The sequence below is a fragment of the Jaculus jaculus genome, chromosome 4, assembly GCF_020740685.1.
Source record: "Jaculus jaculus isolate mJacJac1 chromosome 4, mJacJac1.mat.Y.cur, whole genome shotgun sequence".
Taxonomy (NCBI): Eukaryota; Metazoa; Chordata; class Mammalia; order Rodentia; family Dipodidae; genus Jaculus; species Jaculus jaculus.
This window is the reverse complement of record NC_059105.1, coordinates 113,352,564-113,366,509: the sequence shown is the minus strand read 5'-3', so window position 1 is coordinate 113,366,509 and position 13,946 is coordinate 113,352,564. Positions and strand designations below refer to the sequence as shown.

The window sequence follows — 13,946 nt, the reverse complement described above, 5'->3', positions numbered from 1 at the left end:
AGAACATAAAGTAAGATAAAATTACAAATATGTTCAATAACATATACATTTGAAAACTTTTATTAAAGTGGGTAATTTGGGTGCTGGAGAGAGTTTTGTGGAGAAAGTATTTGCTACTCAAGCCTGAGTACCTGAATCTGGATCTTCAGAACTCAAGGTGGAAGCTATGACAGGATTCTATAATACCCTCACACTGATGGCAAGATGGTAAGAGAGACAGAATTTCATGGAAGATACAAGACCAGCTAGCCAGGCAAACACAGCAATAACTACAGCAGCAACAGAGCCTGCTTCAGATGAGGTGGAAGGAAGGACTGACTGCAAAGTTGTTCTCTTGACCTCTGCACACATGCTGTGGCATGCACATGCCTGAACTCACATGTGAACATGCAAACAAATACACACACCCAAGCCTTTTTCAAAGGGATAATTTTCAGGAAAACATCAATTCCAAAAGTGGTTCCAAGAAAGACTGATAGTAGGAAAGTCACTAAAAACTACTCTCCACAAAGCAAGACTACTATTCAGATTCATAAACAAAGGTATAACCAAACTTTTGAGAAACAGAAGGGACTGGGAATGTGACTCAGTTGGTAAAGTGCTTGACTGGCATGCAGGCAGCCCTGGGTTTAAGTCAGGTGTGGTGGCACATGCCCCGTAATCCCAGCACAAAGGAGGTGGACGCAGAAGGATCAGAAGTCCAAGGAGAACTGCAGTATGAGGCCAGCCTGGGCTAGATGAGGCTGGGGGAAAAAAAGACCAAGGAGAAAAGGGAAGGAAAGGGGGTCAGAGAAAAGGGAAAGGAGATGAGGAAGGGGATATACAATAAGAAATAAGAGAAAGACTACCAGTGGAATTTAAGCTATATCAACATAAATTTAAAAAAAGAAGAAAGAAAAGAGAGACTGAGGAGATAGCTCAGTGGATAAAACACTCAACTTCTTAAGCTTGAAAAACTGTCAGTCCCTAGACTCTGCATTACGAGACTAGAAGTCATGGGGAGGGAGGGGAGATTGGGGATCTCTGCATATGAAGCAGGACAGGAGGCAGAAAAGCAAAGACTGACCCAATAATTGTTTTATGATCTCCACATACACCATGTGTCATGTGTGCCCATTCATGAACAAACATACATAAACTTATATATACACAAATTTTACAAAAAAGAGAAAAGTAAGTTAAAAAATTATTCCTGGATTGGGGCTCAGAGGTTAAAGGTGCTTGCTTTCAAAGCCTGCCACCCTAGGTTCTATTCCCTACATAAATCCAGATACACAATGTGGTGTATGCATTTGGATTTCATTCACAGTGGCAAGAGGCCATGACATGCCCATTCTCTCTGATTCTCTCGCCAATTAATAAATAAAATATTAACAATTATTTCTAACATAGGCATGGTGACAAAAGCCTATATATACACTATGGAAAAATGAGAATTTTACTATGATCACGACTTTTAAACACTGCTCTGAAGGCACGAGCAGACATGATTTATAAAACAGAAAAAGGGAGCAAACACCAGTTTACACAACTCTAACACTTTAAACAGAAAAACCATATACTAGTCTTTATAATTAAAGTCACTACAACAATGTGATGGTGGTAGATGAGGATGCCCACAGAATGGGACAAAACAGAAAGTCCAGAAATAAACCCCCAAACTGCTTAGTACATAATAAAAGAATTCCAAGTCAGTAAAGTAAAATAAACTATTATTTAAAAAAAAAAAAATCTTGTGAGGGCTGGAGAGATGGCTCAGTGGTTAACGTGCTTGCCTACAAAGCCTAAGAATCTAGGTTTAATTCCCCGTGACCCATGTAAAGTCATATGTACAAGGTAGCACATGCGTCTGGAGTTTGTCTGCAGTGGTTAGAGGCCCTGGTGTACCCACTGTCTATCTGCCTCTTTCTCTCTCTCTCCCCCTCTTAAATTTTTTTTTAAATAAAAAAAATATAAAAAATCTTGTGAGGGCAAATGGGAGCTGTACTGAGGAAAAGATTGAAGGCTTTTCTCACAACAATACCAAGGTCAATTGCAGCTAAATTAGGGATTTGAAGTATACAAAGAAAGCTAGGGCCTGGAGAGATAGCTCAACAGTTAAGGCATTTGCCTGAGAAGTCTAACAAGCAGCTTGATTCCCCAGTACCCATGTAGCCACATGCACCAAGTAGCGCATGCATCTGGAGTTCGATTATTGTGGTGAGAGGCTCTAGTGCACTCTCCATCTCTCGCCAGGGTGTGGTGGTGCATGCCTTTAATTCCAGCACTCCAGAGTAGGAGGATCACTGTGAGTTCATGGCCAGCCTGAGACTACATAATGAATTCCAGGCAGACTGGGCTAGAAAGACCCTACTTACAAAACAAAAACAGAAGGCTGGGCATGGTGGCACACGCCTTTAATCCCAGCACTCTCAGGAGGCAGAGGTAGGAGGATCACCACGAGTTTGAGGACACCCTATGACTACATAGTGAATTCCAGGTCAGCCTGAGCTCTGAGGTAGAAAAAATAAAAATAATAAAAATTAAAAAAAAATAGAGGGCTGGAGAGATGGCTTAGGGGCTAAGCGCTTGCCTGTGAAGCCTAAGGACCCCAGTTCGAGGCTCGATTCCCCAGGACCCACGTTAGCCAGATGCACAAGGGGGCCCACACATCTGGTATTCGTCTGCAGTGGCTGGAAGCCCTGGTGCGCCCATTCTCTCTCTCTGCCTCTTTCTCTGTCTGTCTCTCTCAAATAAATAAAAACAAAACAAAAAAATTTTAAAAAAATAGAAAGAGAAAGCAAACTAGCTGGGCATAGTGGTGCAAGGCTTTAATCCTGGTACTTGGAGGCAGAGGACGATCACAGTAAGGCTGAGCCCAGCCTGGACTATACAGAGAGTAGTACCAGGTCAGCCTCAGTTAGACTGCAACCTTGCTTCAAAAAAAAAAAAAAAAATACAACAACAACAACAACAAAAATAACAAGGAAGGAAGGAAGGCTCTACAAAGTACCTCTCAAGTACTGGGACTGAAGGTATGTAGCACCATGCTCAGCTAAAATTACAATGTTTAAAAATGGCAGCTTTGGGCTGGAGAGTTGGCATAGTGGTAAGGCACTTGCCTGTGAAGCCTAAGGTCCCAGGTTCAATTCTCCAGGTCCCACAGAAGCCAGATGCACATGGTGGCACATGTGCCTGGAGTTTGTTTGCAGTGGCTAGAGGCCCTGGCATGCCAATTTCCTCTCTATCTCCCTCACTCTTTCTCTCCCTCTCACTGTCTCTAATAAAATAAACAAAAATGAATCTTTAAAAAAGGAGTTTTAATGCAAATACAACAAAAATATCTTCCTTAACTATTAAGTTAAAATTCAGTAGTTTACAACAGGCTGACAAGCATTATCATCTGATTCTGTCACTTTCCTATCACCCCAAGAAGAAACCTGAGCCAATCCATTAGCAGTCATACCCCAACAAATGGGTTTCAAATATATGAAAAGCGTACCATAAAATAAAGTCTGATATACTATACTGGCAATAATACTCCAAGTCAGCACTCTTGCATGCTTCTGGCGAGCAATGGCTATGAGAAATTTAAATGAGGTCTCTTTAAGTCCTTTGGTGATAAATCAGTTCTCCCTCCTTCCTACACAAAGTCTTATGTAACTGAGGCTGGCCTTGAACATCTGATCCTCTTTCTTCCAAGTCTCAAGTGCCTCTCCTTCACTTGTCTGTGCTTTTTTTCTGCCTGCTATCATAAGCTAACTGTCCATGAAAAAGAAAAGGGCATTATACAATAGAGCACGTGCACACAGGCTGAAGCAGCACTCTGCAAATATGGACAGTACTGGAGACAGTCACAAAAGAAAAAAACAACAGGTAAACAGTGTGGACTGCATGCCTGCATGACCTCTGGAAAGCTACTCAAGAGCCTGGGGTCATGACTGCCTCTAGGGAGATGAGCTGGTGGCTTTAGGATGGAGGGGAGTCTCATTTTGCACAGCAGAAAATCTGTACCATGAAAGTAATGGGGCATTGTACTGGAAACACAGTATAAAATTGTTTTATTGTAGAGAGAAATATAATCTGTAGTGCATCCATGGTTGATCTCAGCCATTGGAATTTAGTTACTGCAATGTCAGAAGGGCTCTCTTCTAAGGTGGCTTCTGTCTAGAAGGCAATACTGTGACCCATCTAACCAGGGAGAACTGTAGTTTCCACAGCATGCCTACAAATGACACTGCTATTACTGAGGAGACATAGGCAGGCACTGCCCACCTTCAGAAAAACTTCCAATAGTTCAGAAACTTGTAATGGAACCATCACAAGAGAAAAATAACCCACCTATAATTACAAAACATATTACAAAGTAAAAGTTTTTTAAACAAAATATTTGTGAAGCATTTCATGTACAATCTAAAATAGAAACAACAGTATGAGCCCCCATGTTCCATCCTAGTTAAGATTTTATACAAAAACCAAAACTGCTTTCTCAGAACCTCTGGCACTAATAGCACATTCTTTGGGAATAATGGGGAAAACACTTCAAAGTTACTGAGCATTTCACTTGAAGCAGAAAGATGCCTTGTCATTCTACAGCCAAGGGCTCAGAAATCATCAGTGAGTTGCTCAATGTCATAAAGCACCTGGAAAAGCTAGCTCTAAGGGTTGGAAAATGCAAATCTAAGGTATGATCCACTCTTGAACCTTCTTCCTAGGGGATACAACTGCAGAGCCAGAAAGATCTGGGTTCAAACAGTACTTTACTATCCACTGCTAGGCCCTTACAAGCTGATTTTCTCTGTAAATGTTTCTTTGGCTATGAAATTAGGATAAGACTAAATCTACTTAGGACTATTAACTATTTAGTAAGAATAACAAAAACCACAGAAGTGGGATAATCTAGTATGGGGTGGAGGAAAATTTTTCCTGATAGGCATATTTACACTAGATCTTTAAGAATAGGAAAGTTGGGCTGGAGAGATGGCTTAGCGGTTAAGTGCTAGCCTGTGAAGCCTAAGGACCCCGGTTCGAGGCTCGGTTCCCCAGGACCCACGTTAGCCAGATGCACAAGGGGGCGCACGCGTCTGGAGTTCATTTGCAGAGGCTGGAAGCCCTGGCGCGCCCGTTCTCTCTCCCTCCCTCTATCTGTCTTTCTCTCTGTGTCTGTCACTCTCAAGTAAATAAAAAATTAAAAAAATATATTTAAAAAAAAATAAAAAAAGAATAGGAAAGTTTACTAAGCGAAGGAAGGGAACTCAGTCTAGGAAACAATCCTAGACACATATCTGAGATAGTGATGGCTCTAGCCAGTGACCAAAACATACAGCAAACTTATTATGTTAAACGAATGAGAATGAAAGAGAGAAGTTACTGAAATTTCAAGACTAGAAAGGTGGAGTGGGGGTTGGATCTTGACAAAATGTGTGCTACAAGAATGCCATACCCACCTGCTGTTTCTCACCTAGGAAGGAGCTCACGTGTAGCCCAAGGAGTTAAAAGAAATTGCAGCATTAAAGGGAGGAGGGGTAGGATGTTAGGGAAATGGCTCTGCATTTAAAGGTGCTTGCTTGCAAAGCCTGCTGACACAGGTTCAATTCCTCAGCACCCAGGTAAAAGCCAGATGCCAAATGGTACATGATGCCTCTGTGATCCCAGTGGTGCTTGTTGGCCTCTGCAACAGAAGAGGAGCCACTTACAGGCCAGTTGGTCTGATAATTCTTTGCAGTCTGGAAGTTAACATGCAATGGCAACAGACCCTTCAAAATTGTTCTCTGACCCCAACAAGTGTCCATATACACAACTGGATATTTTTTAAAAAGCTGTAGGCTTAGGGGAATGTCTAGGATATGAGATAGTTAGCAAGATTGCTTTCAGGACCTATCTTAAATAGATCAAGCTCAGTGGTGGCTCTACCCTATGATAATTCTTACAAAGCATTTTTGGGGTATTCTAGCACCTGTAACCCCAACTACTCAGGAGGCTAAGGCAGGACAATCTCAAGAGCAGGCTGGGCAATATATATGACTTATCTAAAAGAACAACAAAAATGGAGGGCTGAAGAGATGTAGCTCAGTCAGAAAAGTGACAGAACGCAAAAGGATCCAAGTTCAATTCCCCAAGCCCAGGTTAAAATAAAAATTAAAAAACAAACAAAAGACAAACAAAAAAAACCCAAGAAATTGAAAAAAAAGTGCTTCTTTTGAAGGGAGTTCCCTTTATAAAACAACAAAGCCTGGGGAAAGATGAACTGAAGGGCAAAAATGCACTAGCTCAGAAGTTAGTTTGGGCACAAACCCAAGGGGTACCAGGCACATTCTGTACCATAATCACCCCACCCCTGTACCTTTTGATGTATCACTGCCTCTCTGGGACAATCCGTGATAGCTAATCTGCTCAAGTAATTTTGTACAATTGTGCCTGCATTGGCACATGAGAGCAAATCTCACTTTATTTCCTAACTAAATAGGTGAGTTTTTTTTGCAAGCATTACCAAAACCCAAAGAAATAAGGCCAAATGGATTTCAGTTTTTCTTTACCAGGGCTTAATGTTGCTACCAATCTTGCTTGAAAAGGTCATCTTGCACAATCTCTCCCCACAAAGCAATCTATATATGTACCTCGCACCAGCACCAACACCAGCAACAAAGTTAGGCAGAACAACTCCTGGAGGTTGAGGGTAGTTCTGTTGTCTTACACTGAGGGCAATGTCATTGCAAAGTTCACAATCACAAAATTCCTTGTTAAGTAACAGATAACTAAATAATATTTTGTTATCGTTGTTGGGTTTTTGAGGTAGGGTCTCACTTTAGCTCAGGCTGACCTGGAATTCTCTATGTAGTCTCAGGGTAGCCTTGAACTCACGGTGATCCTCCTACCTCTGCCTCCCAAGTGCTGGGATTAAAAGGCATGCACCACCATGCCCAGCTACTAAACAGTATTTTAAGCAAGCCACACTACTAGTAACAAAATTTTAAATTCTTCTGTGCTAAAAATAAAATAGTTTTCACTTCATTTTCAATTTTTTTGTGTGTCAAAAAAGGTACCAAAAACAAGTCAGTGTTTGGACTTGGCAAACAGCTTCAAAATTTAGCAGAGCAACATTTGATTTACTGTTCTATTTTTGTAGATTTCAACATTCTCTGGAAGGAGATAAGAACTACTGAAATATTTAAAGCAGTAGATTCAATTTCTGGTCTGGAAAACCAATTTCGCAGTAAGAAATCGTATCTCCAAGTTCAAGTAACAGAATCTCGCTAACTTTCGCTTTTTCTTTTTTCCACTAGTTTAACTGCCATACTCTGGCCACTCCTATTTCCCCACCTGGAGAATCCCCAACAAAACTGTGAGATTTAGAGTAAGCTCAACTGAAGCTTGGCAGCAAAGCTGCTCTTCCAGTAGTCACTGCTGTAACCTCTCTGAGATACTCCCCCTTTCACACACCTACAACTTTTTTACAGCTTTCTCTCCTCACTAGGCAAGTGCTACCTGTTCTTTTGTTAGGTTTTACAGCTCCAGGACTAGACAGTGTGCTCATGGAAATGTTTCTGCACAAACTAATTAATGTGAAAACCGACTTATTTTCCACAACTGTAACTAATGTAATGTACTAATGAGTATTATAGCAGAGGAAATAGCATGGAACGTAACTATCTTGGAAATGTGAAGCCATTATATAGAACAGAAATGTTTACACGGCTTGTTAGTGTGTGAGGGCTACAAAGTAAATGCAATCACATTCAGGCATTACAGAACTGTAAATTATGTTTTAGATGATTTGGTTTGCTCAAAAATATTGTGGCCAGGCATGATGATGTGGGCCTGTAAGCCTAGCACTCAGAAGGCTGAGGTAGGAGAATCATAAATTAAAGGCCAGCCTGAGCTACTTAGGAAGGACCTATTAAAAACAGAAACAGGGCTGGAGAGATGGCTTAGTGGTTAAGCGCTTGCCTGTGAAGCCTACAGACCCCAGTTTGAGGCTCGGTTCCCCAGGTCCCACGTTAGCCAGATGCACGGGGGTGGGGGGGGCGCACGCATCTGGAGTTCGTTTGCAGTGCCTGGAAGCCCTGGCACGCCCATTCTCTCTCTCTCTCTCTCTCTCTGTATATCACTCTCAAATAAATAAAAATAAGCAAAAAAAAATTTTTTTTTAACAGAAATAAGCCATGGGTGATAATTCCTGCCCTTTGGAAGGCTGAGGTAGGAGGATGGCTGTGTGAGGCCAGCCTGAGACTACATAGTGAATTTCAGGTCAGCCTGGGCTAGAGTGAGATCTTACCTCACTCTAGCCCAGAAAAGAAAAAGAGAAAAAATACCAACAATCCCACCATAACCAAAAATAGTTGGGTTTGTTGAAAATACTGCTCAACAATCTTACCGGGAATACTTTTGCAGTGTTATTTCTGACACAAATCTTACAATCCATCTACCCTACCGACAATACCTTCCCTATGGCCTTTAGTCCTCCAAGCCTCAACCTTTCTACAAACTTGATGTCTATAAAGTGGTTAAAATAGCACTTCTGGCAAAATACATCTTAAATTCAAAACTAGAGTATAGATCATTTGTGAGTATGTAACAGATAACTAAGTATTTAGTCATACACTACTAACCATGCTTTGTACCAATACAAAACAAGCACCTTTTAATGTGTGGCCTCTCTGATGTCAGCTATACATCTTTAAAATCTCTCTTGCTCTACTCCAATTGTAGCCCTTTCCCCAAACACAGTGGCCCTTTATCACTCAGTGAATAACTAACTGTTCCAGAAATTAAAGCACAATTCTTAAAAGACCTAGGAACATCTTATTGATTTTTTAATATTATTTATTTATTTATTTGGGAGCTACAGAGAGAGAGAAGGAAAGAATGGGTGCGCCAGGGCTTCAAGCCACTGCAAACCAACTCCAGACACGTGCACCCCCTTGTGCATCTGGCTAACGTAGGTGCTGGGGAATCGAGCCTCGAACCAGGGTCCTTCGGCTTCACAAGCAAGTGCTTAACCGCTAAGCCATTTCTCCAGCCCACATCTTATTTATTAATCCATGAAATTCTATGAAAACTTTGTTTCAATGATTCCTTTTTTCATCTATTTCTACCTGTCTGGGTCAAGCTAATATCTACATCTTTATAACACAAACTGCCCTTCCTATATTCTTCCTAAGCTTGTGGTCATGGGATTCACTCAAATCTACACCATTTAGTCTGGAAAGTTATTATACAGCATTCCTAAACACCAACTCCTCACATGCCAGCCTGTGGTCTTATGCAGTTCTATCTCTGAGCAGGAACAGTGCTTCACTTAATGTGGCTGCTAAATACAACTCTAAAAATAGAAAGGTATATGTAACAGATCTTATTGATGTTTTGATAGAATATGATCTTAAAGTCATTTATTTATTTATTTGCAAGTAAAGACAGACAGAGGGGTGAGAGAGAATGGGCTTACCAGATACATGCGTAACTTTTGTGCATCTGGCTTTACATGGGTACTGGGGAATTGAACCAGGGTCGTTAGGCTTTGCAGGCAAGTGCCTTAACAGCTGAGCTATCTCTCCAGCCCAAAGTCATTATTTTTTAAGACACAATAAAATTGATTGAAATTCAAAAAAATTACCTAGTACTAAATTTCAGAAGATCTAGAGAAATTCTCCCTGGGACTTAATATTATCAGTATTCAGTCTTAGAAGGCCACCTCTACCTAGTTCATACAAATCCCCATGGTTACACAGGATCACAAAGTAAGAGTAAGTCAGTGGGTTTTCCTGACTCCCAGCTACATTCTGACTAAATACAGGAAAACAACCGAAGTCTGAGCAGCCTTTGTGACTCCAGGGACCCATCCAAGTCAAATTTAAATACAGTTTGTCAAAGCTGGTTTCTTTCAATTTCTTAGTTCTATTCTCAAAGTGATGACACAGTTGTACCCTTTTAACCAACTGGGCCAAGTTCTGTGAGGGCCAAATTTTCCATTTCTGTACTACAATACAAACTGCTATTGTCCTACTTGAACTACCCCAAAGAGTCTAACTGGAGTCCTGTTTCCAGGTTTTCCTCTGCTTACTACTTACTACTGCAACCAAATTAATCTTCCTTTAAGGTCAATAGCTCAAGACAATTTTGTCTTTCCCTAAAAATTGGCAAAATGTGGAGGTATTTCTGAATGTCATAACTGTGGGAGTATTACTGGAATTTGGGGGAGGACAGAAATGTAGCTAACCATCCTACAGTGCATAGAACAGCTCCTAGTACAATAATTACCTGACTACAGATCTCCAAGTAATCTGGGCAAAGTTCTAAAATTCTTTTGAGTATCAATTTCCTATACAACAGAGTTTGGGATCTACTTTAAAGAGATGTCTTGGAAAATGAAGTGACTCAGAGTACGTAAAATGCTGAACACAATGTCTCCATGATGGGTACTGAGGTGGTTTGATTCAGGTGTCGCCCATAAATGTATGTGTTCTGAATGCTAGCAGTTGGCAATTTGGGAATTGGATCCACCTAGAGGTGATGTATTGTTGGGGGTGGGTTCATGGGCGTTAAAGCCAGCTTCCATTTGCCTGCTGCTGGCCAGGAAGTGATGTCCACCCTCTGCTCATGCCATAGTTTTCCCCTGCCATCATGAAGCTTCCCCTCCATTCTGTAAGTGAAAATAAACCCTTTCCTCGCACAAGCTGCTCTTGATGGGGCATTTTCTGTTTGTTTGTTTTTTTTGAAGCTGACTGTAACAGGTCATTTAAAAAAGTGATAATCCCTCTCCCCTTTTTGTTTCTATTAGAATTATTGTCATGCAAAGGAGGCTAGAAGCAGGCAGGGAATGGGAATAGAAGCCCCTGGAAGATGTTAAATCAACAACAATGAGGGGTTCTCCCCCCAACCTGGGTAAATTACAGGACACTATAAATAAGCAAGACAAGTGGTGGCTGCCTGGAAGGATGTGAATGCCATGATCAACAAATCCAGTAGTGGGGCTGGAGGGATGGTTTAGCAGTTAAGGTGCTTGACTGCAAAGGCTAAGGACCCAGGTTCAATTCCCCAGGACCCATGTAAACCAGATGCACAAGATGGCACATGCATCTGGAGTTCGTGTGCAGTGGCTAGAGGCCCAGCAAGCCCATTCCCTCTCTCTGACTCTCATAAATAAATAAGTCCAGTAGCAGGTTGGAGAGTTGGCTTAGTGGTAAAGGCACTTGCCTGCAAAACCAAAAGACTAATGTTCTATTTCCCAGAACCCAAGTAAGCCAGATGGACAAGATGGTGAATGGGTCTGAAGTTTGCTTGCAGTGGCTGGAGGCCCTGGCATACCCATATTCATTCATTTTCTCTCTTTCTCTGCCTCTTTCTCTTTCAAATAAATAAATAAAAATTCAACGGGGGGGGGGGGAGGATATTACCATGGGATATTTTTTATAATCATGGAAAATGTTAATAAAAATTGTGAAAAAAATAAATAAAAATTTAAAAAAGAAGCTGGGCATGGTGGTGCGTGTCTTTAATCCCTTGGGAGGCAGAGGTAGGAGGATCACCATGAGTCCAATGCCACCCTTACACTATATAGTGAATTCCAGGTCAGCCGGGGATAGAGTGTAACCCTACCTCAAAAAACCAAAAAAAAAAAAAAAGCAGTAGGGGACCCTGGCACACCCATTCATTCTCTCTCTCTCATTAAATAAATTTTAAAAAAATTAAAAATGCAGTAGGAAAATGTAGAAAATTATAGGTTGAACCTGGCATTTAAAAGAAAATGTCTATATTAGAATGTGCATGCAACCAGAACTGTGTATACCCAGTATTAGGAAGTCATGGCACACTGACCTCTCTTCATTGGCAAAACTACTAAACTTGGGAACACTGTAGATAGGACAGACCTGGAATGGTAAGCATTCTTCATGAGTCGTATGGAAAAACAGTCTTGGGTACAATGACAAAACATTAGGTGAATTTGTAATCACTGGAGTAACTCCACCAATGATAGGCTAAACATCTGTACTCATTACCACCCACTACTGTCCACTGTACCAGGCTTTCTTTCATTCTCAAACACCCAACTTCCTCATCAACTTTCTCCATTCTGGGATCCTAGCAGATTACTTCCATCCAGCCTCAAATACTGTTACTCCACCCTTTCATGTCCCTCCCTACACTTTCTCTTACTCTCTCCTTATCTGTAGCCAATTTTCTTAAAAGAATTGATCCAAATTCTTCACTTGCTGGCATCTCAAATAGCCACCATTTCCAACATTCTATGAAAATGACCAGATATAACGACACTTTTCTACACACATATTATAGATTCAGAAATGCACTCAAGAAGCCAAAATTAGAACAAAAGAAACAGAAGCACAGTGCAGGAAAAGGGATACCTGGTATAGATGTAACATTAACTTAAGACAAAAATTCTAAACACACACACAAATTCCAAGCATAGGAAATTCTGAATGGGTCATGTGTATGATGCCTAAAGCTTAAGTGATATTAGAAGACACAACAGAAATAGGATTATTCACGGGGTCCCAGACAGAGAAGTCCGTTCTTCGGATTTTGCAAACTAAAACTTACTCATTCCTGACTGAAGGCACAACCTGCTGGTCCTGGCCCTGCCTCTAGGAATAATGCATACCGGACGGGTATCTTGGCAGACAGCCCGGTTCTTTTTTCTTTTTCTCTTCAAAAAACACAGTAACTTAAATAGAAACTCAAGACTAGACATATGATTGATAGTCAAGTCTGTGTTATAAACCTCTATCAGGCAGGTGGGAAAACATACAGAATTAAAGGGCAGGCTCTGACTCAAGTTTTGAATATACCAAAGTGAAGAAACTCATGTCACCAGGCCAGCACTTTGAATTGGCGAAGAGTAGGGATCCCCAGAGTGCAATGGGGAAGAATGTCAATGACCCATTCTCAACTTTGGGGAACGGTGAATGGAAAGGGTAGGACCGGTGAGCCTCCCAACAAGGTAGAACCACACATCTTTCCAGTTCTGTAACTGCCCCTCCCGGGGCACTTTCTTCTCCCTCCCACCTCAAGCACGGAGGGAGGTGGAGACGTAATCTGAGGTGCAGCCGCCCGCTCTTCGCGGAGCACCACCCGGGGACGAAGGGGCTTCGCGGGTACGGCCAGCACCTGCGGCCACCGGAGGCTGCACCCGGCCCCTCCACGCCCGCCGGCTCACCCGCGTGGGACATGGCCGCGGTGAGGTTCCCGTAGCGCTCCTCGTTGTACACCACCACTGCCGAGGCGTTCCTGCGCGCGGCCGCCAGCACCTTGTCCTTGAACGTGCAGCCGCCGCGCGCCACCAGGGCGACCCAGCGCGCCGCCCCCAGGCCGCCCGGCGCGTAGAAGCTGGTGTCTGGCGCGCAGCCCTTGGGGTCGGCGCGCGGGACGCCCACCGGGCCCCGCATATCCTCCTTGGGCGAGCTGTCACCGAAGCGGCCGCTCTCGGGGACGCTGCGCACCGTCAGGTTCGACTGCGGGTCCACGTATTCGACGCGCACCACGGCCGAATACCACTCGAGCGCCCTGGCCCGCGCCCCGGCCACGCACAGGGCCAGCGCCAGCAGGGTCAGCGCGCCTCGGGCTCCGGCGCCCGCCGCAGGCCGCAGCCGGCGCGCCATGCTGCTGAAGACCAGCGAGGGCGCGGGACAGGCCGGCGCGGGCCGAGCGAAGACTCAGAGAAAACACGCCCGTCCCGCGGCACGGAGGGTGGCGGGGGCTGGGGGTGGAGGGGGGGCGGAAACGAAGCCGAGCGGGGGCGGGGCCACGGCGCACGCGCACCTGGCGGGGCGGGGCGACGGAAGGGGCGGAGCTCTTTCCGACTCTGCGCAGGCGCGCGGTCCTACGTGCCCACCCTGTGGCCAGCTAAGGAAGGTGTGGGCGCGGGCCGCTCGCGTCAGGGCTTGCGACACGCCTGCTCCTCAGACAGAAGTTTAGTTGAGCAACAGGACGTTTCGAGCCCCGCGGTCTGG

General features: G+C 43.4%; 1 protein-coding gene across 1 annotated transcript in view; it reads right to left on the bottom strand.

Annotated features, from left to right (window-relative positions):
* The window catches only part of Rnf149 (ring finger protein 149), a 31,408-nt gene extending 17,813 nt beyond the window's left edge, over positions 1-13,595 (bottom strand). The window contains exon 1 of the mRNA XM_012952478.2: positions 13,154-13,595. Within this exon, the coding sequence (XP_012807932.2) occupies positions 13,154-13,595 (442 nt within the window). The remainder of the gene's footprint in view (positions 1-13,153) is intronic.
* Between the last annotated feature and the right edge of the window lie 351 nt (positions 13,596-13,946).